Raw genomic sequence first — 26992 nt, forward strand, 5'->3', positions numbered from 1 at the left:
AACTCACAAGTAGATTGGTACCTGACAGGTATTCACGATGCATTTTGCTTTTTGGTAAATATTAAATAAACATCGTCGCGTCATCGCGTGGACGGAAACAACATGATAACGGAATGATAACAATTGTTAGTAATTACAACGTTGGAGTTTATCACCAAGGATAGTTGAACGGTCACTAACCTCGACCGGACGACAAGCAATGAACATACCTGCAGCTGTCGTCCTTCTGTGATCCTGTATATTGAAGCTAGCCAATGAGCTTGGACCTGGGTTTCAACGAATGGGAGTGGGCGTACCGAGAGAGTGGAAGTGACGTCATGACCGCGACCGGAACACGTCATATAAAATAATTGTTGTTTATCTATTTGTTTGTGAGCAGGATATCTCAAACAGTTGTGCACGGATTCGTATGAAACTTGGTGGGCAGGTGGGGAAGAATTGATTAGATTTTGGTGAATTTCCGGATTCTATAATTTCTGAGTGATTCTTCACAATTGAGAGATGGTGCCAAAAACGAGACATCGGGTTCAAAAGCATGACATCCCGCCGGCAGGAGTAGCCTTCTCGGCCCACCTCCGGTGTGCAATGTGCTGCTGGAGCTGGAGCGGTTATCGGAAGCATGACACAATTACCGTGCACCGGCCGATGACGCAACCGGCGAGCGGTCACGTGTCCAGACTTGCCCTTCTCGGGCGAACACTTGCCTTGCGTACCACGCCCCGTCGGGAGGCGTGACTTACCAATTTTGCATACCACGCCCCGCCTAAGAGGCGTGGCTTTTGTGTGTTCAGTTTGCGATATAAATTGCCGCCCGTTCAAGGGGCGGATTTAGTGTGCTTTTGAGTTCTTTGGTTTTGAGCTAAATAAATAGCTCGGTGAAACTTCGTTCCTGTGTCGTCCATTTTGTCTGGCTTATCGTGCGACCACAGCTCCCACAATTGGTGACCCCTTTCTAAGAACACGGCGATGGAGTCAGCTGTAGCTTTGAAGCTCCCGGGCTTCTGGGAGTCGCACGCGGCCGTTCGGTTTGCTCAAGCGGATTCTCTCTTCGCCCTGCGGAAAATTACTGAGGACACCACGCGCTACCATCATGTGGTTTCCGCGCTCAATGCGTCCACCGCGGCCCGGGTCCTGAGCTTCCTACAGAAAACGCCGACAAATACGGCGCGCTCAAAGGCCTACTCCTCGGTGCGTTTGGACTCACGGAGACCGAACGCGCACAAAAACTACTACACCTCCCGGAGCTGTGCGAGGCCCGTCCATCCGAAAGCATGGACCGCATGCTTGGTCTTCTCGGTGACCACAGCCCAGACTTCCTTTTCCGCGAGCTGTTCCTCCAGCGGCTACCTGGGCAGGTACGGTTAGCTTTGGCTAATTCGCCCATCACGGACCCTCGCGCCCTGGCCAAGGAGGCCGATAATTTTTTCTCGGCCAGGCGACGTCAGAGCGGCCGCCTGGGACCCTGGGCCGACCGAGGCAACGCCCGCGCCACGACTGGCGCCTCCACCGGCCGAGTCCGCGCCACTGACGGCAGCGGCCGCCGTGACGCCCCGTCGGCCGAACCCGACGCGACTGCCGGAGCCTCCACCAGTGCGGACCATATGCTATTACCACGCCAGGTTTGGGCAGAAGGCCAGAACGTGCCGCCCACCGTGCACTTTTGGCGGGTCGGGAAACGACCAGGCCGGCGCTCGCTGCCTGCGATGAGCATCGGCCATTTAGGCAGCCTTCTGTTTATCATGGACACGGAGTCCGGGCGGCGTTTTTTGTGTGACACCGGCGCTCAGCTGAGCGTGATACCCGCCTCGGTGCAGGACAAACAGGCCGCCCTATGCGGCCCCGCCTTGGTCGCCGCAAACGGTTCCTCCATCCGCACCTTCGGTTCGCGCAGCGTCGCATTCTACTTCGGGGGCCAGCGCTTCAGGTGGGACTTCATCACGGCGAACGTGCCCATGGCCTTGCTGGGTGCACATTTTCTTTGTGCGCATGGGCTTTTCGTCGACGACAAACGGCGTCTGCTCATCAACGCCGAGACCTTCAGCTCGCTCACTTGCTCATTGAGCGGCTCCGCTCCAACCAAGCTAATCTGCGCGCTCCCGGCCATGGACGAGTTCACCCGGCTACTCGCCGAGTTTCCCGCCCTCACGCAGCCGACGTTTTCGGCCGTCGCCGTCAGGCAAGGCGTCGAACACCACATCCCGACCACAGGTCCACCGGTCTACGCCAGGGCTCGCCGCCTCGACCCGGCTAAACTCGCCATGGTGAAGGTGGAATTTGACGCGCTGGAGCGATTGGGCATTGTGCGACGCTCGAATAGCGCGTGGGCCTCGCCCCTGCACATCGTGCCCAAACCGGGTGGCGGATGGCGACCATGCGGCGATTACCGCCGCCTCAACGACACCACCACCCCCGACCGGTACCCGATACCATACATACAGGACTTTTCCGCCCGTTTGACGGGGCGGGTGATCTTCTCCAAGGTCGACCTTATTCGGGGCTACCACCAGGTACCTGTCCGGCCGGCCGACGTTCCGAAGACGGCTGTAATTACACCTTTTGGCCTCCTCGAGTTCCTCCGAATGCCGTTCGGCCTTAAGAACGCGGCCCAGGCCTTCCAGCGGCTGATGGACAGTGTGCTGCGCAATCTCACCTTTCTGTTCGTCTACCTGGATGACATTCTCATCGCCAGTACTTCCCGGGCGGAGCACCTCATCCACCTGCGCAAGCTTTTCGAGCGCCTCGGCCAGCACGGCCTCATCATCAACCCGGCGAAATGCCAGTTTGGCGTAACGGCTGTCGACTTCCTGGGGCACCGCATCACGAAGCGCGGGGCCGTCCCGCTGCCGACCAAGGTGGAGGCAGTCACAAGATTCCCACGCCCCCGCTCCATCAAGGCCCGACAGGAATTTTTGGGGATGGTAAATTTCTACCACCGGTTCGTGCCTCGCGCCGCCCAACTCATGCGCCCCCTGTACGAAGCCCTCCGGGGCAAGCCGACCAAGCACGATGTCGCTTGGACCACAGGGATGGACGCGGCGTTCACGGACGCTAAGCTGGCCCTCACCAACGCAACCATGCTGGCGCGCTCGACGCACCCATCACCGTCACAATGGACGCTTCCGACTACGCGGTGGGCGCCATGCATGAACATTGGGTGAACGGGGCTTGGCAACCGCTGGCCTTCTTCAGCCGGCAGCTTCGCCCTAACGAGCGCAAGTATAGCGCTTTCGACCGCGAGCTCCTCGGCCTTTACCTGGCTGTTCACCATTTCCGCCATATTTTGGAGGGCTGCCCTCTCACGGCATTTGTGGACCACAAACCCATGGTCTTCGCTATGGCCAAGGTTATGGAGCCGTGGTCGGCCCGCCAGCAGCACCACCTCTCCGCCGTGTCCGAATTTACGACGGACATCCGGCACGTCGCAGGCAAGGACAACGCTGTGCCCGATTGCCTCTCCCTGTCCGGCGCGAACGCCGCCCACCTGGGTGTGGACTTCGCCCGCATGGCGGCCGACCAGACCGCCGACCCCGCGGTGCAAGCCCTCCAGACAGCGGACACAGGCCTGCGGTTGGCTGGCGTCCCCTTCGAGGACACAGGCACAGTTCTCCTGTGCGACCTTTCCATGGACCAACCTCGCCCCATCGTGCCCACCGGATGGCAGCGGCACATTTTTGACGCCCTCCACGGCCTTTCCCACCCGGGCCGGAAAGCATCACAGAAGCTCGTGCCAGCAAAGTTCGTCTGGCACGGGCTCCGTAAGGACGTCCGCGACTGGGCCAATGCCTGTGTCGCCTGCCAGCGCGCGAAGGTCCACCGGCACACCCAGGCCCCGTTGGCACCATTCGACGTGCCCGCGCGGCGCTTCGACCACGTCAATGTGGACCTGGTGGGACCCCTTCCCTCCTCGCGGGGCTTCACCCACCTCCTCACGATGTTGGGCAGGACCACCAGGTGGCCGGAGGCCGTCCCGCTGGCATCAACAACATCCACCGACGTGGCGCAGGCCTTCGTGGGCACTTGGATTGCCCGTTTCGGCGCGCCCTCGGACATCCCCTCCGATAGAGGCCCGCAATTCACCTCCGAGCTTTGGGGCACGGTCGCCCAGGCCTTGGGGGTCATGCTTCACCGCACCACGGCCTACCACCCCCAAGCCAACGGCTTGTACGAGCGGTTCCACCGCTCGATGAAAGCCGCTCTCAGAGCCAGCCTCCAGGACGACGGTTGGGTCGACAGGCTCCTGTGGGTCCTATTGGGCCTCCGAACGGCCCCTAAAGAGGACCTTCAGGCTTCCACCCCCGAGCTGGTCTACGGCCAGCCACTGCGCGTGCCGGGCGAATTCATCCCTGACGCCACCGGCCCCTGGTCCGCGGCTCGCCAACGCTCGGACCTCCAGGAGGCCACCAGGAGATTTGCCCCCGTGCCCACGTCCCACCACGGCTGCCCCCAACCCCACGTCCCCCCAGCACTTCGCACTGTGGAGTACGTTTTTATCCGGCACGACGCACACCGGGGACCGCTCCGGCCGCCGTACGATGGACCTTTCCGGGTCCTGCAGAGGGACGACAAGTCATTCATCGTCGACATCGGCGGCAAGCCGGACCGCATCTCCGTGGACCGCCTCAAGCCGGCCCATTTGGACCTCGACCAACCTCCACGGTTGGCCCTTCCTCCACGACGGGGCCGTCCCCCGTCAACCAAGCCCCCCGCCCGACCATCCACCGCCACACCGCCTACCACCCCCACACGAATCACCAGGGGTCGTTTCGGCCGGGTCATCAGGACCCCCCTCAAACTGACTCTCCCGGTGCAGGTTAAATCTGGGGGGGGGGGCGCATGTAGCGCTTACCAGAAGCATGACACAATTACCGTGCACCGGCCGATGACGCAACTGGCGAGCGGTCACGTGTCCAGACTCGCCCGGGCGTGTCGACTTGCCCTTCTCGGGCGAACTCTTGCCTTGCATACCACGCCCTGTCGGGAGGCGTGACTTACCTATTTTGCATATCACGCCCCGCCTGAGAGGCGTGGCTTTTGTGTGTTCAGTTTGCGATATAAATTGCCACCCATTCGAGGGGCGGATTCAGTGTGCTTTTGAGTTCTTTGGTTTTGAGCTAAATAAATAGCTCGGTGAAACTTCGTTCCTGTGTCGTCGATTTTGTCTGGCTTTATCGTCTGAGCACAGCTCCCACACTGCTGCACAAAATCGGAAATGCAATTTATAATTTTAAAAACTTAAACCGTTCACATGAACCGCAAAGCGAACGCCAGGCTTCTTACGAGTAATTGAAGAATGGTCTCTGATGCACAAAAATGATCTGTGAAGGGGCCAAGAATGCACTTTGTGCAGAGGACAACGCGAGAGCTTCAGCGCACACCTCTGCCAGGCTGAAGAGTTTGAACGTCGACCCCAAAATCGAATCAGTTCATCTTTACATCATTCTACGTAATTGTACCAAATTTGGTCAGAAACCCATCACTGGTTCACAAGTTATCGCGGTAACAGGATTTTTACCAAACATGACCTTTGATCTTTGACCTCGTGACCCCCAAATCTAATCAGTTCATCTTTACCTCATTATACATACCTGCACCAAGTTTGACGAAGATCCCTTCAGCCGTTCTCAAGTTATCGCGGTAATTAAAACCCATCACGGACGGATGGACAGACAACCTGAAGACTTCATCGACGGAGGCATAAAAATTGAGATGTTTAATTTGGCGACACGCCGAGATGAGCAAAAGTGATGAAGACTAGATCCATCTTTAATCATTAAATTAAATAACATCATGTAATTAAGGTCCATTGCTGCTCAGTCACTCCCCATTACCCTCTGCACTCTTCTTTCGTATGATCGGTGTGGCTGCAGGTTTACACCACTTTTCTGCAGGGGGGTGGAGGTGTGCTGCTGATGCAGTGCCCCATCAGTCAGACCAGGAATTTAGCATTTGTTCAGGGTTCCGGCGATAGCTCGCCTGCTCTTCGTGAAGGAGACCTTGGGATCTTTCCCATCCACCAATACCAGACGGGATGCCCAGTTTAATGTCCATCTGATGGACAGCACAAACATTGATGAATCCCTCTGCGTGATTTGAACCCAGCCTCGAACGAGTTTGCGTACCGCCAGGCCAGGGGTTCCCAAACCCAGGGCCACGACCCAAACTTGAAAAACCCCCTTCAAAATGCAGGTTTTTGAAGGGGGCCGCCGGGGGTTCAAGTAGGTTGGCCAAGGGAGGTTTCTGGCCCAAGTCTTTCATGAACCGGCTGGCAAGGCCTGACGTTCGCCAAAGTAGTTAAGGCAGGAATTTGGAATTTCTTTATGGTGCGTGCCGGCGATAGCTCGTCTGTTCTTCACGAAGGACACCATATGATCTTTATCGTCCACCGACTAATGCCGGCAGACTGAACAGCCAGTTTAACGTTCATCGATTGGTGATTTTACAAACGACCATTGTACCTGGGCTCTGATAGGTGATTTTTCAAAAGACAATCACATTTTCATTTCTGTACAACAAAGTAATGATTTTAATATTGATCAAGCTTATCTGTTGGTCTTCTCATCCGAGCAGCCTGGGTCGTGGTTTTGCTCTCTCTCTCTCTCTGGAAATCTCACATAACAAAATTAAATTTTCCGTTATGCAACAACTGATATCATTTCATTTTGCTCTTCAATGCCAATGCACAACTTTTGCCAAAACATAGTAGACCGATGTGAGATATTTACTCAGGTTGGAGAGCAAACTTAAAGTATCAAACTAGACGAGATAGAATGAGATGAAGTATCCGTTGGACAACAAAGACACAGAGGATCTCTGGGTGTCTTAATCACTTTATAATCACAGTGAGCACGTCCTGCCCAGCTTCTTCAAGAACCGAGACGACATCTCTGACATTATGAGCAACGAGTTTACGACATTCGAGAAAACTTCACTTTCCAAATTCCACACTGAAATCGCGTCCCGTGTTCTCTGCATGGAGCCTTGCTGCCTCGGCACGCAGCTCTCTCGCCCGGACCTTGCCACCAAGACCACGTTGAGAGAGCAGATGAGCGGCAACCATGCAGGATGGAGAATGGCCCATTTTACAGGCGTTTTCTGCCAAAGCAGTGGCTCGGGTGTCATCCCTGGGTGGATTAAAATGCATTCATTCAAATGGGATCGATAGCTGTAACACTATAACCAACAAAACAAAACTCAATTTTCAATTCAATAAATTGATATAGTTCTACTGAACTCTTGATCAAATGGTACCTCCTAGCTTTTTAGTCAATTCCTTTGTGCCAAGGATGTATTTCACAATGCAGCTGCATTTGATGGCTGGCAGGATGACCTGGAGGTACACTAACTTGCCTCTAAACTGTCCAGCCTGGGTTTGAACCCCGACCGAGCTCGAAACTTTCATCCCGCTGTTTCGCAACCAGAATGTTTCAGTGTTTTTGCCGTCCCTCGGATGGAAGTTAAACTGAGTGTCCCATCTGCCGGCATTACTGGATGGACATTAAAGATCCCAAGGTGTACTTCGCAAAGAGTAGGTGAGCTAGCGCCAGCACACTGAACAAATTCCAAATTCTGTCCCTAACCTACATGGGGCACTGCATCAAAAGCACAGCCACGCTCCCAGCAATGATGCAAACCAGCAGCCACAGGCTGCGCACAACACTGGAACGGCACTCGAAAGAGTGCTTACCTCCGTCAGACTGAACAGTTCACGTTTTGTATCCCACCGATATACCAGATCTGGATCCACACCTGAAGCAAAATCAAATCACCTAACCAATGCATCCACCTAGTTTTGTCATAATCCATCCAAAACTTTTTTAAATATTGTGCCATATATTGTTTTTGGCCCGATCACTCAATGGCGAAAAATCACAAAAAATGTAATCTTGTATCCAGATTTGTATCTTCACCGAAATAATATGGCCCGACTGCAAAGCCGCAATGAGCCGGTGAAGCCAAAGCCTCTTGCCACTATTTTACCCATCACTATGGCATCAGTGGGTTAGGTAGTTGGTAGTCAATAGGTGTAGTAGGTGCCGTACCTAGTTCAAAATGACACCATTTGCATTCTGGATGAGATAAAAATTTATAAAATTTACTTTGAAGGAGCTGGGGCTCCCACGTCGATCGGAAGAATGGACGCGACAAAAAGCTGGAATTCATCCGAGTTGCTTTAATCAAATCAAACACTCAGGCACTCTGAAAACCCGTTTATCGGGCAGCAATATATATACCTATTATCCCAGAGGGTTTGCCCAGGCCCGGCGCCAGGGGGCGTGGCCCAGCGTCCTGGCTGCGGCCTGGCAAGTTGAGGGCGGGCCTGCCCGGGCGTCCTGGACGAGCCCGGCATGGTGATCGCTCCGCGTCCTTGATAGGTGCAAGGCGATTGTGAAAACTCAGCAGCAGCCGCTACACACGTCCCCCCAGAATCGACTTGCACCGGCAGGGTCAATTTGAGGGGGGTCCTGATGACCCGGCCGAAGCGACCCCTGGCGGGTCGTGGGAGGGGGTCCGGTGAGGTGGTGGGCGGTCGAGTGGGGGGCACCGTGGACGTGGGGCGGCCTCGCCGCGGCGGAAGGGCCACCCGTGGTGGGTGGTCGACGTCCACGTGCGCCGGCTTGAGGCGGTCCACCGCAATCCGGTCCGACCTGCCGCTGATGTCGATGACGAACGACTTGTCGTCCCGTCGCAGCACCCGGAAGGGCCCGTCGTACGGCGGCTGGAGTGGCCACCGATGTGCGTCGTGACGCACAAAAACATACTCCGCTGTGCGGAGTGCTGTGGGGACGTAGGACTGGGGGCCACCGTGGTGGGATGTTGGCACGGGGGCAAACCGTCGGGCGGCCTCCTGGAGGTCCGAGCGCTGGTGAGCTGCGGACCAGGGACTGGTAGCGTCGGGCACGAATTCGCCCGGGACGCGTAGCGCCTGGCCATAGACCAGCTCGGCGGTGGATGCCTGGAGGTCCTCCTTGGGGGCCGTGCGGAGGCCCAAAAGGACCCACGGCAGCCGGTCGGCCCAACCGCCGTCTTGAAGGCCGGCCATGAGCGCGGCCTTCATGGAGCGGTGGAATCGCTCGCACAACCCGTTTGCTTGGGGGTGGTAGGCCGTAGTACGGTGGAGCTTGACCCCCAGGTTGCGGGCGACCACGCCCCACAGCTCGGAGGTGAACTGTGGTCCGCGGTCTGACGAGATGTCCGCCGGTGCGCCGAAGCGGGCGACCCAGGTGGCGATGAACGCCTGCGCCACGTCGGCGGTGGTGGTGGAGCCGAGGGGAACGGCCTCCGGCCACCTGGTGGTCCTGTCCACCATGGTGAGCATGTGTGTGAACCCCCGTGACGGGGGTAGGGGGCCCACCAGATCCACGTTGACGTGGTCGAAACGTCGTTCGGGCACGGTGAAAGGTGCCAGCGGGGCCTGGGTGTGTCGGTGGACCTTGGCCTGTTGGCAGGCTGTGCAGGTGCTGGTCCAATCGCGGACGTCCCGACGAAGGCCGTGACAGACGAAACGCGCCGACACCAGCTTCTGGGAAGCTTTCCGGCCCGGGTGGGAAAGGCCGTGGAGGGAGGCGAAGATGCGGGGTTGCCAGGTGACGGGCACGATGGGGCGAGGCTGGCCTTGGGAGACGTCGCAGAGCAGGACAGTGTCCGCGCAGGGGATGTCGGCCAGGCGGAGGCCCGTGTCCGCCGCCCGGAGGGCTTGCACCGTGGTGTCGGCGGTTTGGTCCGCCGCCATAAGCGCAAAATCCACGCCCAGGTGGACCGCGTTCGCGCTGGCCCAGGAAAGACAGTCGGCCACGGCGTTGTTTTTGCCGGCGACGTGCCGGATGTCCGTGGTAAACTCCGACACGGCGGAGAGGTGGCGCTGTTGGCGGGCCGACCATGGCTCCGTGACCTTGGCCATGGCGTAAACCAACGGCTTGTGGTCGATGAACGCCGTGAAAGGTCGGCCCTCCAGGAGGTGGCGGAAATGGTGGACGGCCAGGTGTAGACCGAGGAGCTCCCGGTCAAACGTGCTGTATTTGAGCTCGTTCGGCCGGAGCTGCCGGCTGAAAAAAGCGAGTGGCTGCCAAACCCCGTTCACCCATTGCTCATGTACGGCGCCCACCGCGTAGTCGGAGGCATCCGTGGTGAGGGCGATGGGAGCGTTGAGCACCGGGTGAGCGAGCAGTGTTGCGTCGGCGAGGGCCCGCTTTGAGCGTTGGAAGGCCGCATCCATTGCTGCGGACCAGGCGATGTCGTGCTTGGCCGGCTTGTGCCCCGGAGGGCTTCGTAGAGGGGCCGCATGAGTTGAGCAGCGCGGGGCATGAAGCGGTGATAAAAATTCACCATTCCCAGGAATTCCTGCAGGGCCTTTATGGTGCGGGGACGCGGGAACGTGGTGATGGCCTCGACCTTGGTTGGCAGCGGCACGGCCCCGTTCTTGGTGATGTGGTGCTCGATCCCATGCCGTACTGCGACGGCCGAAAACGTCGGCCGCGTGAGGGCCGGGAACTCCGGGAGCAGGCGAGCAAACTCGTTCGCCGCCGGGACGGTGCATGCCAGCTCGGTCGGCGCGGAGCTGCTCAATGTGCATACCAGGGAGCTGAAGGTTTCGGCGTTGATTAAACGACGCCGTTGGACGTCCACCAGCAGTCCGTGTGCGCAGAGGAAGTCGGCGCCTAGCAGAGCCATGGGCACGTTTGCGGTTACAAACGTCCAAGCAAAGCGTTGGCCGCCGAAGCAGAGGGTGACGTTGCGCGGGCCGAAGGTGCGGATGGTCGATCCGTTGGCCGCAACCAAGGAGGGGCCGCAAACCGCGAATTGCCTGTCCTGGTCAGAGGCGGGTATGACGCTCAGTTGGGCGCCGGTGTCGCACAGGAAGCGCCGTCCGGACGCTTTATCCATGATGAACAGTAAGTTGCCCGTGTGGCCGGCGCTCATGGCTGGTAATGAACGCCGGCCCGGCCGTTTCCCGGCCTGCCGAAGGTGCACGGGGGTCGGCATGTCCGGGCCTTCTGTCCGAACCTGGCATGATAGTAACACCACGCTTGGTCAGGTGGAGGCCCCGGTCGTCATGCTGGAGGTGGTCGGCTCGGTGTAGCGGCCGCCAATTGCGTCGGCAGTTCGGCCGTCGACCGTGCCGGGTGCTCGGGCGCCATGGGTGTTGCGTCGGACGGCAGTGGGTCCCATGTCACCGCTGCGACGCGCTGTCCTGCGGCGGAGATCTTGTCGGCTTCTCTGGCAAGGGCCCGGGGATCTGTGATCGTCGTGCTTGCCAGGGCAAGGTGTACCGGGTTAGGCAGCTGACGGAGGAACAGCTCCCGGAACAGGAATGCCGGAGAGTGCTCGCCGAGCAGTGAAAGCATGTAGTCCATTCGCTCGGAAGGGCGCGTGTCGCCGAGCTCAGGCAGTTCGAGCAGGCGCCATGCGCGTTCCGCCGATGGGAGGGCGAAAGCATCGAGGAGAAGCTTCTTAATCGCGCCGTATTTGTCAGTGGCTGGCGGGCTCTCGAGGAGGCCCAGGGCGCGGGCCGCGGTAGCCGAACCGAGCGCAGCTACCACATGGTGGAAGCGGGTGTCGTCGGCCATGACGCCTCGCAGGGCGAACAGGGACTCCGCCTGTGCGAACCAAACCGCCGCGTGAGCCTCCCAGAAGGTAGGCAGTTTAAGGGCGACTGCCGTGTCCATGTCGGTAGGTCACCAATGAAGGAGCTGGGGCTCCCACGTCGATCGGAAGAATGGACGCGACAAAAAGCTGGAATTCATCCGAGTTGCTTTAATCAAATCAAACACTCAGGCACTCTGAAAACCCGTTTATCGGGCAGCAATATATATACCTATTATCCCAGAGGGTTTGCCCAGGCCCGGCGCCAGGGGGCGTGGCCCAGCGTCCTGGCTGCGGCCTGGCAAGTTGAGGGCGGGCATGCCCGGGCATGCCCGGGCGTCCCGACCGAGGCCTGGCAAGTTGAGCGCGGGCCTGCCCGGGCGTCCTGGACGAGCCCGGCATGGTGATCGCTCCGCGTCCTTGATAGGTGCAAGGCGATTGTGAAAACCCAGCGGCAGCCGCTACAACTTCTTGATTAATTCGGTGAATTCCGTCTCAACGTCGGATATTTCCGGCCGTGAAAAACTATCCGCTACGGCCGCGAGATTTCTAAAAAATAATTCTTCGTCAATTTTAGAATATTTGACGCCGTTTTCAGCCTCCGAAACGCGGTAATAAGCTTTTTTGAAATATTTTTTCAAATGCTCGAATCTCATTGGTTCCGGTGTTTGGTGAAGATTTTTGTTGAAGATAACCAGGGCCCATGCGGGCCCGGGGAACAAGGTTGGTCTTAAAGTATTTTAATTGCAAATTAGAGGTGCATAAGATTGTGAATCAAAAAAAGACGGGTGAAACAAACTCCGATTGAACTTTTTCGCAATTTTTTATGCATACTTCCGCATCCGCAAGATGGCGACCTCCATGGAGCGATTTGGTGCGTCAAAGCTTCGAAATTCTCAAAGGATCCAGAAAAATCTGGCTTTTCAACATAATACATACGCGTTCATTCACAACACCAGCTTCGCCGGCCATAATCAATTCGTCCTTACCATACACCCGATCTGTCCACCAAGTTTCGTCCGAATTCATACATAATTTTTTTGGAGAAATCGTGCTATATATCGTTTTTGGCCTTATCTCTCAATGGTGAAGAATCACTTAAAAAATAAATTAATAAAATTCTCATATCCATATTCAGATCTGCACCAAAATCTAATCAGTTCGTCCTTGTCACACACTCAACCTAGCCATCAAGTTTTGTCCGAATCCATCCATACATTTTTCTGAGATATTGTATGTATTGTTTTTGGCATCATCTCTCAATGGTGAAGAATCACTTAAAAAATAAATTAATAAAATTCTCATATCCACATTCAGATCTGCACCAAAATCTAATCAGTTCGTCCTTGTCACACACTCAACCTAGCCATCAAGTTTTGTCCGAATCCATCCATACATTTTTCTGAGATATTGTATATATTGTTTTTGGCATCATCTCTCTATGGTGAAGAATCACTTAAAAACTAGAGCAATGAGACTGTCACCAATATGCCTCCGCATAGTCCCTGCCCGTGACAATGGGTAGATGCCCTCATTCACTGCCCTAAAAATAAAGTTTGATTTAAACCCCTTCAGTTGTTCTCAAGTATCACATTTTTACCAGACAAGACAGGTTTCACATCGATCGGTGAAGCTGTTTCGGATAAGAGATTTATTTAAATATCGGCTTTCAAGCTAAAATGGCTGCCAAACCACGTGACATGCGACATAAAAAATGTACACTCTGCATATTACGTATGTGTAGGGGATCACGTTTGTGAAGTTTCGTGTTGATCGGACAAGGTTAGTTTTTCTATCCAAGATGGCTTCCAGACCACGTGACCTACGACGTCATTATTTTCAAACTATATGCAGCAATGGTGTTCGATGACATTTGTAAAGTTTCGCATCAATAGGTAAAGGTTTCAGAGATACGATTATTTAATATTTTCCTTCACTCCAATATGGCTGCCACACCATGTGACCGATGACGTTTTCATGATAAACCTTTAATCGCCATGCTTAGTCGATGAAGCACGTAAAGTTTTCAGTCGAACGCTTTGGTGGTTTGTTGGAAGATGTTTTTTAAAAATTTCTTAGGTTAAATCCAATATGGCTGCCAAACCATGTGACCTATCATGTCATAAATTTACTATTTCAATACAAATGGTTCATTGATGATGTGCATGCAATTTCAGATTTTTAGGATAAGGCATTCAATGAAAACATTTATGGCTGGTATACCACTTCGCCAATGATGTCATAATTATCTTGCTTTTGTTCCCCATTCGGAGTACTTGACAATGTGTCATGTTTCAAATTTTTCCATTCAGCGGTTTCCGAGAAATATTTTTTTAATCGTTTAATCCAAGATGGCTACCATACCACGTGACCTATGACATCACTATTATCATAAAAACATTCTGCGTGAGTGTCTCTTCTACCCATAAACTTTTGTCTCAATCGGACATTTGGTTGCTGAGAAAGACGAGGTTTAACCCGTACATACGGACAGACGGACAGACAACCCCCTTAGGGGGCAGAAGCATAAAAAAAATTAAATTCTCGTTTACACATTCAGATCTTCACCAAAATCGAATCAGTTCGTCCTTGTCACACACTCAACCTACCCATCAAGTTTTGTCCAAATCCGTCCACAACTTGATATATCGTGTCCACAGACAAACAGCGAGGAGTGGAAACATAACCTGCTTCCACCTTTGGTGCCGTAGGTAAGAAGGACCATCATGAAAAAGTACAACTATTATATTATCAATTTTTTCACCGTCATTCAGTTCGTGCTCATTCTCACCTGGGCTCGTGTGTATTGAGGGAGATGGCGAGATGCATGCAGCTGGGCGCAACACCTGCGTCGCAAGCTTTGGCAAAAAAACGCCGAGAGAGGTCATGGTTGGGCCGGCCATCAGATTGCCTCACACCTTGCGCAGCCAATAAGCCCAGATTATGGCAACAGTGAGGCCCAACATCAATGGAGGACTTCTCACAAGGGCCAAGGAACAGAGAGTAGGCCGTAGCTGGGTCTTCAGGCACTCCACCTGCAGAATTCAAGTCATAAATACCATAAAGGGGATGAGGCCTTCAATAGTGTTGCTATGGTTACCTTATGATTTCGCCCATACCCATCCATGCTCCCATCTACGAGCTTTAAACCCTCCCCCTCCCCCCCCCCACCCCCATTCTCCCCTTTCCTGCTCCACCTTGATCCTCTGTCAATCTGTAAGCATGCTGCCCTCTGCCCATTAGGCCCTGCAATCCACGAGGTGAGTTTTTGTGCAAGACCAAGATATTGTTCAAATAAACAAACCTCTTCCGACAAGGTGGTATGCCCCAAGCTTTGCACAACTTTCATAATGTCCGTGCTGCTGGCAGTTCCAGGTGAGGACACGTGCTGCCCCGACGAAGTCCTTCCTTACTGCTTGGAGGAAGTTAGCCATGCGCTGGCAACCTGCAAGGTATCAGCCAGGTGGAAGGAGCAGTGAGTCTGCCAGGTGTAAGGAGCAGGGTGTCTGCCAGGTGAAAGGAGCAGGGCGTCAGCAGAGCTGGAGCGACGCAGAGCTGGAGCGACACAGGGCTGGAGTGACACAGGGCTGGAGCGACACAGGGCTGGAGCGACACAGAGCTGGAGCGACGCAGAGCTGGAGCTACGCAGAGCTGAAGCGAAGCATAGCTGGAGCGACGCATGGTTGGTGCGATGCCGAGCTGGAGCGACGCAGAGCTGGAGCGACGCATAGCTGGAGCGACACAAGGCTGGTGCGACGCAGGGCTAAAGTGACACAGAGCTGGTGCGACACAGGGCTGATTCAACGCAGGGCTGGAGCGACACAAGGCTGGTGCGACGTAGGGCTGGTGCAACACAAGGCTGGTGCGATGCAGAGCTGGAGCGACACAAGGCTGGAGCGACGCAGAGCTGGACCGACACAAGGCTGAAGCAAAGCAGAGCTGGAGCAACACAGAGCTGGAGCGACACAAAGCAGAGCTTCGCAGGGCTGGTGTGACACAAGGCTGGAGCGACACAGGGCTGGAGCGACGCAGGGCTGGAGCGACGCAGGGCTGGAGCGACACAGAGCTGGAGCGACTCAGAGCTGGAGCGACGCAGGGCTGGAGCGACACGGGGCTGGTGCGACACAGGGCTGGAGCGACGCAGAGCTGGAGCGACGCAGGGCTGGTGCAACACAAGGCTGGAGCGACACAGGGCTGGTGTGACACAGGGCTGGAGCGACGCAGGGCTGGTGCGACACAGGGCTGGAGCGATGCAGAGCTGGAGCGAAGCAGAGCTGGAGCGACACAGGGCTGGAGCGATACAGGGCTGGAGCGACACAGGGCTGGAGTGACACAGAGCTGGAGCGACACAAGGCTGGTGCGACGCAGGGCTAAAGCGACACAGAGCTGGAGCGACGCAGAGCTGGAGGGAAACAGAGCTGGAGCGACACAGAGCTGGTGCGCACAAGGCAGGAGCGACGCAAGGCTGGTGCGACGCAGGGCTGGTGTGACACAGAGCTGGTGCGACGCAAGGCTTGAGCGACGCAGAACTGGAGCAACACAAGGCTGGTGCGACGCAGGGCTGGTGCGGCGCAGGGCTGGTGCGACGCAGGGCTGATTTGACGCATGACTGGAGCGATGCAGAGCTGGAGCGACACAAGGCTGGTGCGACGCATGGCTGGTGCAACACAAGGCTGGAGCGACGCAGAGCTGGAGCGACACAAGGCTGGAGCGACGCAGAGCTGGAGCGACACAAGGCTGGAGCGACGCAGAGCTGGAGCTTCACAGGGCTGGTGTGACACAAGGCTGGAGCGACACAGGGCTGGAGCGACACAGGGCTGCAGCGACACAGGGCTGGTGCGACACTGGGCTGCAGCGACACAGGGCTGGTGCGACACTGGGCTGCAGCGACACAGGGCTGGAGCGACACAGAGCTGGTGCGACACAGAGCTGGTGCGACACAGAGCTGGAGCGACGCAGAGCTGGAGCGACGCAGAGCTGGAGCGAAGCATAGCTGGAGCGACGCAGGGTTGGTGCGATGCCGGGCTGGAGCGACGCAGAGCTGGAGCGACGCATAGCTGGAGCGACACAAGTCTGGTGCGACGCAGGGCTAGAGCGACACAGAGCTGGAGCGGCGCAGAGCTGGAGGGAAACAGAGCTGGAGCGACACAGAGCTGGTGCGACGCAAGGCAGGAGCGACGCAAGGCTGGTGCGATGCAGGGCTGGTGCGACTCAGAGCTGGTGCGACACAAGGCTGGTGCGAAGCAGGGCTGGAGCGACGCAGAGCTGGAGCAACACAAGGCTGGTGCGACGCAGGCCTGGTGCGGCGCAGGGCTGGTTCGACACAGGGCTGATTCGACGCAGGGCTGGAGCGACACAAGGCTGGTGCGATGTAGGGCTGGTGCAACACAAGGCTGGTGCGACGCAGAGCTGGAGCGACACAAGGCTGGAGCAACGCAGAGCTGGAGCGACACAAGGCTGGAGCGACGCAGAGCTGGAGCGACACAAGGCTGGAGCGACGCAGAGCTGGAGCGACACAAGGCTGGAGCGACGCAGGGCTGGAGCAAAGCAGAGCTGGAGCAACTGTTACATATTTATGTGAATTACTATTGTTACATATTTATGTGAATTACTATTCAGATCTTTGCTTATCAATGTGTAGTCGATTAAGGGTTGTTGTGGTTGGAGGGTCAGGAGCCCTTCTGGGTTAAGGGTTGTTGTGGTTGGAGGGTCAGGAGCCCTTCTGGGAAAAGAGACCGGAAACGGAAAAAGAACACCCACGAGGTCCGGAGAAGCGACGAGGATTGATCTTCTTCCTCGCCCCGCTCCGACGAAAGGTGGGATCGATCTTGCGCCGCGTGAAACAGCGGCGTTCCCAAGCCCGTCTGGTGAGAGGAGTTACCGGGACGTGTACCGACCCGGTGGACACGTCAATTGGCCGTGGGGCCGTGCACCGACCCAGCGTCTGGCACCTTTCGCGGCACCATCTACGAAAGACGCGTACGGGTCGCACGTTGGGGCCTACCACGCGTTTCAAGCGGCGTGTGGCTGTTGCCTACTGTACCGGACCCGCTTCGCGTGGCCAGGAGGGAGCTGCAGCCGGGGTTCCCGGTACGATACATGCCCAGTGGAAACACGTCCGCCCGGGGTTCGTTCAACCGCCCGAGTGCGGCGAAGCCGACCATCATCTTGGTCAGGAGGGGCCCAGAGACATTGTGAGGGACAGGGACCAAAGGGGGTCGTGAGTACCAAAGGGGACACACACATATAAGATGGCCATCTTACTCATCTAGGGGATTGATTGGGGGATTGTGAATTGTTGATGGTGGATTGCTCGGGGAAAATCTCCGTGGTTGTATCATTGAAATTGTATGATCATTACCATTGAAATATATCTTTGAACATCAGTTTTCTCTTGGGGGGAATTCATATGGATTGCTTTGTGAAAGCGTACATCTAATACAAATTTCTGGTGAAGTTCCTCTCACGGTCCGGGGGTCACCGAGACCAGGTATTCACCGAGGGGACTACGTAACAGAATTGGGGGCTCGTCCAAATTACGATTTGCGGATTCGCAATTGGGTCTACGTCCGGGATTTAAAATTGTATAACATAATAAAATAATAGTTTTTTTATTAATTAAAATTAATTAATTAATTATTAATTGGTAAATTTTTTGAGAAATTGGGGTAAAGTCTTGGGTGAAGGTTAACAGGTGTTAACGATAGGCACCATGGCGTTTGTGGCACAGAACTTTGTGGTAACCCCGAGTGAGGCACAGTTCCGAGCGTTACTAAAGTCGGACCTCTTGAAATTGGCCAAACATTTTAACTTGGAGGTCCGAACTAATTTGAGGAAGGCAGAGTTGCAGACCACGGTGATACAGTCTGTGGTGGGATTAGGAACATGGGACGAGTTAGCCTGGGAGTGGCTACCCGAAGAACCAGAAGACGTTGAGCTCCGGAAACTGGAGTTGCAATTACGGAGCCAGGAACGGATTAAAGAAGAAGAAAGGAAAGCAGAAGAGAGGAGAGAAGAGAAACAAGCAGAGGAAAGGAGAGTGGAACGAGAACTCCAGGAAAGGTTAAAAGAAGAAGAAAGGAAAGCAGAAAAGGAAAGAGCAGAAGAAGAAAGGAAAGCAGAAGAGAGGAGAGAAGAGAAACAAGCAGAGGAAAGGAGAGTGGAACGAGAACTCCAGGAAAGGTTAGCAGAAGAAGAAAGGAAAGCAGAAAAGGAAAGAGCAGAAGAAGAAAGGAAAGCAGAAGAGAGGAGAGAAGAGAAACAAGCAGAGGAAAGGAGAGTGGAACGAGAACTCCAGGAAAGGTTAGAAGGGAGAAAAGCAGAGGAGAGGAGAGCTGCAAGGGACCTCGAAGCAGAGGAGAGAAAAGCGGAAAGGGAATTAAAGGAACGTGACATGGAGCTTCAGCAGGAAATTAAATTCAAGGAGCTGGAGTTAATGAGAGAACGGGGAGAGGTACCACCCTTGCTGACGGGGTCAACACCTAACCAGAAAACCTGGGATGTGGGCAGACATGTGAGGCTGGTTCCACCGTTCAGTGAAAAGGAAGTCGCGAAATTTTTTCCACACTTTGAGAAAGTGGCTCGACAATTAAACTGGCCGGAGGAGGCCTGGACCATACTAGTGCAAAGTGTGCTGGTGGGAAAAGCTCAAGAGATTTATTCGGCGCTACCAATGGACCAATGTGCAGATTATGAGGTACTGAAGAAACACATCCTCAAAGCCTATGAGTTGGTTCCGGAAGCTTACAGGCAAAAATTCCGGAATGCCAGGAAGAGGGAGAGTGAGACCCATGTGGAGTTTGCCAGAGTGAAAGAAAACATGTTTGATCGGTGGTGTGAGTCAAAAGGAGTCGGGAAAGACTTCGAAACATTGCGTGACTTGATCCTGGTGGAGGAATTTCAGCAGTGTGTCCACGAGGACATCAAAGTGTACCTGCAGGAAAAGAAAGTACCAAAGTTGTGGGACGCAGCCACCATGGCAGATGATTATGCCTTAACCCACCGGATAGGGGTCCACGAACCTAACTCCTCGCCTAGATTTCCGCAGGGGAGGTGGGGAACAGCAGGTGCGGAGAACGACAATACATGGCGGCGGCCTCGAGAGGATTATGGGGACAACGTGGATACCCCACCTGTCGAAGTCAGAGGGCTGCGGGCCCAAGACAAACTTATTTTTCAGGGGGCCCGAGGCAGACCACGAGTTTTTCCTCCGGGCCTACTTGCGCGTTTTGCAAGAAACCTGGACACTTGATGTCCAGTTGTTACCTCATGAAAAGGGACAACCCAGAGCAGAGTCCGACTATTACAACTCCGAATGCGATGGCTAGCGTAAGAAATCGCCATCAAAAGGGTTACCAACCATTTATTTCAGAGGGGTTTGTGTCACGGGATGGCGCCTCGACTAACCGGAGACCGGTTCGGATATTGAGGGACATAGGAGCACATCAATCGTTAATGCTTGAAGGCATTTTGCCATGGTCCAAGGAGACGGCAACGGGGGATAGTGTTCGTTTACAGGGGATCGGGGGCGGTGTTAGTGCTCCACTTCATGTCATCCATTTGGAGTCCGATTTGGTGTCAGGACCGGTCACCGTCGGTTTACAAGCCACGCTTCCTGTAGAGGGTGTATCTGTGGTTATCGGGAATGATTTGGCCGGGGGTCAAGTTTATGGTAACCCGAGGGTTGGTAAAGAGCCCAGCAGGGAAAATAACACCACCCCAGCTCGGGATGGCGACCAAAATACCAAGTTATTTGTAGGGGGACTGAACTTCAAAACAGAGGAAGAAGTTCTGACCTCTGTCTTCAACAGATATGGGCCGCTGGTGGAAGTGCGGCTGGTAAGAGACAGGGAAACGCAACAGTCAAGAGGGTTCGGCTTTGTCACGTTTGCAAACACAAAAGACGCCAGAGAGGCAGAGAAGAATTGGAATGGCAAGGATTTGGAGGGTCGGACCATAACAGTAGGGAAGGCATTTCGTAGGCGTCGAGAGGTCTACAGGAGAGGACAACTGGGCGGTAGTTTTGGTGGTGGCCGCAATCAAAATTATTATGGAGGCTCCCTGAGTTACGGCAGCTCCCGAAGGAAGGATTGTCAAAGTAGTGGCCGAGAAGGAGACCGCTATTCATGGGACTACAGTGACAAGCGGTCCCACCATAATTATTAGGGAAGTTCTGAAAAGTTGAAGCACGGAATGCGGCGGAGCCGCCGAGCCAAGATTCCTACACGGATTAACCGTGAACGCCACGTTCCTAAAGGCGTCCAGGTAGGGAACTTTCATGCACGGACTAACCGTGAACTCCACGTTCCTCAAGGCGTCCATGTAGAGAACTTTCCTGCACGGACTAACCGTGAACTCCACGTTCCTAAAGGCATCCATGTAGTGAATACTCGGCTTGGCCTCCCGGAAAAAGTGCTATCGAGTTGCTTAACTTTGGATCTTTGATCAACCCCTTAACCTTCATTCACAAGAAACTGACAGTCAAAGTCAGAGGGTCATGAGATGGAGTTGGGCTTGGCAGGAGTCCAACGGGAAATTGAACATGTAAAGGGCAGGGACAATGTCGTTGCTGGTGCTTTGTCCAGAGTGAATTACCTTGGAAAATCTCTGGGGGTTTTGTGAAATATTGTTGCTTTATTTTTGAGTTGTGGTAATTGTTGCCCAGGGGAACTGATGATTTGGGGGTTGAGTTACCTGGTTTGTTTATCCAAGTTGGCCGGCAACGAAAGTTTTCGCTGGGGTCAAACTTTCTTTCTTGAAGGGGGGGAGTGTTACATATTTATGTGAATTACTATTGTTACATATTTATGTGAATTACTATTCAGATCTTTGCTTATCAATGTGTAGTCGATTAAGGGTTGTTGTGGTTGGAGGGTCAGGAGCCCTTCTGGGTTAAGGGTTGTTGTGGTTGGAGGGTCAGGAGCCCTTCTGGGAAAAGAGACCGGAAACGGAAAAAGAACACCCACGAGGTCCGGAGAAGCGACGAGGATTGATCTTCTTCCTCGCCCCGCTCCGACGAAAGGTGGGATCGATCTTGCGCCGCGTGAAACAGCGGCGTTCCCAAGCCCGTCTGGCGAGAGGAGTTACCGGGACGTGTACCGACCCGGTGGACACGTCAATTGGCCGTGGGGCCGTGCACCGACCCAGCGTCTGGCACCTTTCGCGGCACCGTCTACGAAAGACGCGTACGGGTCGCACGTTGGGGCCTACCACGCGTTGCAAGCGGCGTGTGGCTTTTGCCTACTGTACCGGACCCGCTTCGCGTGGCCAGGAGGGAGCTGCAGCCGGGGTTCCCGGTACGATACATGCCCGGTGGAAACACGTCCGCCCGGGGTTCGTTCAACCGCCCGAGTGCGGCGAAGCCGACCATCATCTTGGTCAGGAGGGGCCCAGAGACATTGTGAGGGACAGGGACCAAAGGGGGTCGTGAGTACCAAAGGGGACACACACATATAAGATGGCCATCTTACTCATCTAGGGGATTGATTGGGGGATTGTGAATTGTTGATGGTGGATTGCTCGGGGAAAATCTCCATGGTTGTATCATTGAAATTGTATGATCATTACCATTGAAATATATCTTTGAACATCAGTTTTCTCTTGGGGGGAATTCATATGGATTGCTTTGTGAAAGCGTACATCTAATACAACTTTCTGGCGAAGTTCCTCTCACGGTCCGGGGGTCACCGAGACCAGGTATTCACCGAGGGGACTACGTAACACAACACAGAGCTGGAGCGACACAAAGCAGAGCTTCGCAGGGCTGGTGTGACACAAGGCTGGAGCGAAACAGGGCTGGAGCGACGCAGGGCTGGAGCGACGCAGGGCTGGAGCGACACAGAGCTGGAGCGACTCAGAGCTGGAGCAACGCAGGGCTGGAGTGACACGGGGCTGGTGCGACACAGGGCTGGAGCGACGCAGAGCTGAGGCGACGCAGGGCTGGTGCGACACAGGGCTGGAGCGATGCAGGGCTGGTGTGACACAGGGCTGGAGCGACGCAGGGCTGGTGCGACACAGGGCTGGAGCGATGCAGAGCTGGAGCGACGCAGAGCTGGAGCGAAGCAGAGCTGGTGCGATGCAGGGCTGGAGCGACGCAGGGCTGGAGCGACGCAGGGCTGGTGGGCCACAAGGCTGGAGCGATGCAGGGCTGGAGCAATGCAGGGCTGCAGCGACACAGGACTGCAGCGACACAGGGCTGCAGCGATACAGGACTGCAGCGACACAGGGCTGCAGCAATAGAGGGCTGGTGCGACACAGGGCTGGTGCGATACAGGGCTGCAGCGATTGCAGGGCTGGTGCGACACAGAGCTGCAGCGGTACAGGGCTGGTGCGACACAGAGCTGCAGCGATACAGGGCTGGTGCGACACAGGGCTGCAGCGATACAGGGCTGGTGTGACACAGGGCTGCAGCGATACAGGGCTGCAGCGACACAGAGCTGGTGTGACACAGGGCTGGTGCGACACAAGGCTGGTGCGACACAGGGCTGCAGCGACACAGGGCTGGTGCGACACAGGGATGCAGCGACACAGGGCTGGTGCGACACAGGGATGCAGCGACACAGGGCTGCAGCAACACAGGGCTGCAGTGACACAAGTCACAAGGCTGGTGCGACACAAGGCTGAAGCGACACAGGGCTGGTGCGACACAGGTCTGCAGCGACACAGGACTGCAGCGACACAGGGCTGGTGCGACACAGGGCTGCAGCGACACAAGGCTGGTGCGATACGGGCCTGGTGCGACACAGGCCTGGTGCGACACAAGGCTGGAGCGACACAGAGCGGGTGCGACACAGGGCTGGAGCGACACCGAGCTGGAGAGACACAGAGCTGGAGCGACGCAGAGCTGGAGCGAAGCATAGCTGGAGTGACGCAGAGCTGGAGCGAAGCATAGCTGGAGCGACGCAGGGCTGGTGCGATGCCAGGCTGAAGCGACGCAGAGCTGGAGCGACACAGAGCTGGTGCGACACAGAGCTGGAGCGACGCAGAGCTGGAGGGAAACAGATCTGGAGGGAAACAGAGCTGGAGCGACACAGAGCTGGTGCTGGAGCGACACAGAGCTGGAGCGACTCAGAGCTGGAGTGGCGCAGGGCTGGAGTGACACGGGGCTGTTGCGACACAGGGCTGGAGCGACGCAGAGCTGGAGCGACACAGGGCTGGTGTGACACAGGGCTGGTGTGACACAGGGCTGCAGCGACACAGGGCTGCAGCAACACAGAGCTGCAGCGATACAGGGCTGGTGCGACACAGAGCTGCAGCGATACAGGGCTGTAGTGACACAGGGCTGGAGTGACACAGAGCTGGAGCGACACAGAGCTGGTGCGACACAGGGCTGGAGCGACACAGAGCTGGTGCGACACAGAGCTGGAGCGATGCAGAGCTGGAGCGATGCAGAGCTGGAGCGAAGCATAGCTGGAGCGACACAGGGCTGGTGCGCTGCCAGGCTGGAGCGATGCATAGCTGGAGCGACGCATAGCTGGAGCGACACAAGGCTGGTGCGACGCAGGGCTAAAGCGACACAGAGCTGGAGCGACGCAGAGCTGGAGGGAAACAGAGCTGGAGCGACACAGAGCTGGTGCGCACAAGGCAGGAGCGACGCAAGGCTGGTGCGACGCAGGGCTGGTGCGACACAGAGCTGGTGCGACGCAAGGCTTGAGCGACGCAGAACTGGAGCAACACAAGGCTGGTGCGACGCAGGGCTGGTGCGGCGCAGGGCTGGTGCGACGCAGGGCTGATTTGACGCATGACTGGAGTGATGCAGAGCTGGAGCGACACAAGGCTGGTGCGACGCATGGCTGGTGCAACACAAGGCTGGAGCGACGCAGAGCTGGAGCGACACAAGGCTGGAGCGACGCAGAGCTGGAGCGACACAAGGCTGGAGCGACGCAGAGCTGGAGCTTCACAGGGCTGGTGTGACACAAGGCTGGAGCGACACAGGGCTGGAGCGACACAGGGCTGCAGCGACACAGGGCTGGTGCGACACTGGGCTGCAGCGACACAGGGCTGGTGCGACACTGGGCTGCAGCGACACAGGGCTGCAGCAACACAGGGCTGCAGCTACAAAGGGCTGCAGCGACACAAGGCTGGTGCGACACAGGGCTGCAGCGACACAGGGCTGCAGTGACACAGGGCTGCAGCTACACAGGGCTGCAGCGATAGCGGGCTGGTGCGACACAGGGCTGGTGCGATACAGGGCTGCAGCGATACAGGGTTGGTGCGACACAGAGCTGCAGCGATACAGGGCTGGTGCAACACAGAGCTGCAGCGATGCAGGGCTGGTGCAACACAGGGCTGCAGCGATACAGGGCTGGTGCGACACAGGGCTGCAGCGATACAGGGCTGGTGCGACACAGGGCTGCAGCGATACAGGGCTGCAGCGACACAGAACTGGTGCGACACAGGGCTGGTGCGACACAAGGCTGGTGCGACACAGGGCTGCAGCGACACAGGGCTGCAGCAACACAGGGCTGGTGCGACACAGGGATGCAGCGACACAGGGCTGCAGCAACACAGGGCTGCAGCGACACAAGTCACAAGGCTGGTGCGACACAAGGTTGTAGCGACACAGGGCTGGAGCGGCACAGGGCTGGTGCGACACAGGGCTGATGCGACACAGGGCTGGTGTGACACAGGGCTGGTGCGACACATGGCTGGTGCGACACAGGGCTGGTGCGACACAGGGCTGGTGCAACACAGGCCTGGTGCGACACAGGCCTGGTGCGACACATGCCTGGTTCGACACAGGCCTGGTGCGACACAGGGCTGGTGCGACACAGGGCTGGTGTGACACAGGGCTGCAGCGACACAGGGCTGGTGCGACACAGGGTTTCAGCGACGCAGGGCTGGAGCAATGAAGAGCTGGAGCGATGCAGAGCTGGAGCGACACAGGGCTGGAGTGACACAAGACTGCAGCGACACAGGGCTGGTGCGACACAGGGCTGGTGCGACACAGGGCTGGTGCGACACAGGGCTAGTGAGACTCAGGGCTGGTGAGACTCAGGGCTGGTGAGACTCAGGGCTGGTGAGACTCAGGTCTGGTGCGACACAGGGCTGGTGAGACTCAGGGCTGGTGAGACTCAGGGCTGGTGAGACTCAGGGCTGACGCGATACAGGGCTGGTGCGACACAGGGCTGCAGCGTCACAGGGCTGCAGCGACGCAGAGCTGGAGCGACGCAGTGCTGGAGCAACACAGGGCTGGAGCGACACAGGGCTGGAGCGACACAGAGCTGCAGCGACACAGAGCTGGTGCGACACAGGGCTGGAGCGACACAGAGCTGGTGCGACACAGAGCTGGAGCGACGCAGAGCTGGAGCGACGCAGGGCTGGTGCGATGCCGGGCTGGAGCGATGCATAGCTGGAGCGACGCATAGCTGGAGCGACACAAGGCTGGTGCGACGCAGGGCTAAAGCTACACAGAGCTGGAGCGATGCAGAGCTGGTGCGACACAAGGCAGGAGCGACGCAAGGCTGGTGCGACGCAGGGCTGGTGCGACACAGAGCTGGTGCGACGCAGGGCTGGTGCGACGCAGGGCTGGAGCGACGCAGAGCTGGTGCTACACAAGGCAGGAGCGACGCAAGGCTGGTGCGACGCAGGGCTGGTGCGACACAGAGCTGGTGCGACGCAAGGCTGGTGCGACGCAGGGCTGGTGCGGTGCAGGGCTGGTGCGACGCAGGGCTGACTCGACGCAGGGCTGGAGCGACGCCGAGCTGGAGCAACACAAGGCTGGTGTGACGCAGGGCTGGTGCAACACAAGGCTGGAGCGACGCAGAGCTGGAGCGATGCAGAGCTGGAGTGACGCAGTGCTGGAGCGACACAGGGCTGGAGTGACACAGGGCTGGAGCGACACAGAGCTGGAGCGACACAGAGCTGGTGCGACACAGGGCTGGAGCGACACAGAGCTGGTGCGACACAGAGCTGGAGCGATGCAGAGCTGGAGCGACGCAGAGCTGGAGCGAAGCATAGCTGGAGCGACACAGGGCTGGTGCGATGCCGGGCTGGAGCGATGCATAGCTGGAGCGACGCATAGCTGGAGCGACACAAGGCTGGTGCGATGCAGGGCTAAAGCGACACAGAGCTGAAGCGACGCAGAGCTGGAGGGAAACAGAGCTGGAGCGACACAGAGCTGGTGTGGTGCAGGGCTGGAGTGACACGGGGCTGGTGCGACACAAGACTGCAGCGACACAGGGCTGCAGCGACACAGGGCTGGTGTGACACAGGGCTGGTGCGACACAGGGCTGCAGCGACACAGGGCTGCAGCAACACAGAGCTGCAGCGATACAGGGCTGGTGCGACACAGAGCTGCAGCGATACAGGGCTGGTGCGACACAGGCCTGGTGCGACACAAGGCTGGAGCGACACAGGGCTGGAGCGACACAGGGCTGGTGCGACACAGGGCTGATGCAACACAGGGCTGGTG

General features: G+C 56.6%; 2 protein-coding genes across 14 annotated transcripts in view; both read right to left on the reverse strand.

Moving 5' to 3' along the window:
• Nucleotides 1–26992, reverse strand: part of LOC137423853 (uncharacterized) — a 117746-nt gene that overhangs the window by 23833 nt on the left and 66921 nt on the right. For 3 of the 13 annotated variants that reach the window (XM_078768850.1, XM_068111403.2, XM_078768847.1), the window contains exon 1: nt 210–287. The exons of 2 other annotated variants lie outside the window; for them this stretch is intronic. The gene's annotated coding sequence lies outside the window, so the exon portion shown is untranslated. Of the gene's footprint in view, nt 1–180; nt 304–26992 lie in introns of those variants that run through there. 8 more of the 13 variants (XM_078768849.1, XM_078768842.1, XM_068111413.2 and 5 more) reach the window with 7 other exon arrangements.
• LOC137424048 (cytochrome c oxidase assembly factor 7-like) lies at nt 6812–15040 on the reverse strand. Its single transcript, XM_078768852.1, has 3 exons — nt 14885–15040; nt 14372–14615; nt 6812–7121 (listed from the first exon to the last, which is right to left on the reverse strand). The coding sequence occupies exons 1-3, from the start codon at nt 15012–15014 to the stop codon at nt 6926–6928; spliced, it is 570 nt and encodes a 189-aa protein (XP_078624978.1). The 5' UTR covers nt 15015–15040; the 3' UTR covers nt 6812–6925.

The sequence above is a fragment of the Myxine glutinosa genome, unplaced genomic scaffold (genome assembly GCF_964187855.1).
Source record: "Myxine glutinosa unplaced genomic scaffold, kmMyxGlut1.1 SCAFFOLD_600, whole genome shotgun sequence".
Taxonomy (NCBI): domain Eukaryota; kingdom Metazoa; phylum Chordata; class Myxini; order Myxiniformes; family Myxinidae; genus Myxine; species Myxine glutinosa.

Bases quoted from the DNA above. Each gene is read 5' to 3' on its own strand.
- LOC137424048 (XM_078768852.1), bottom strand. From the start codon at position 15,014: ATGGCTAACTTCCTCCAAGCAGTAAGGAAGGACTTCGTCGGGGCAGCA. The intron at 14,616-14,884 runs GTTTGTTTATTT...TGAATTCTGCAG, and splicing joins ATACCACCTTGTCGGAAGAG to GTGGAGTGCCTGAAGACCCA. The intron at 7,122-14,371 runs GTGAGAATGAGC...TAATCCACCCAG, and splicing joins CTCAATACACACGAGCCCAG to GGATGACACCCGAGCCACTG.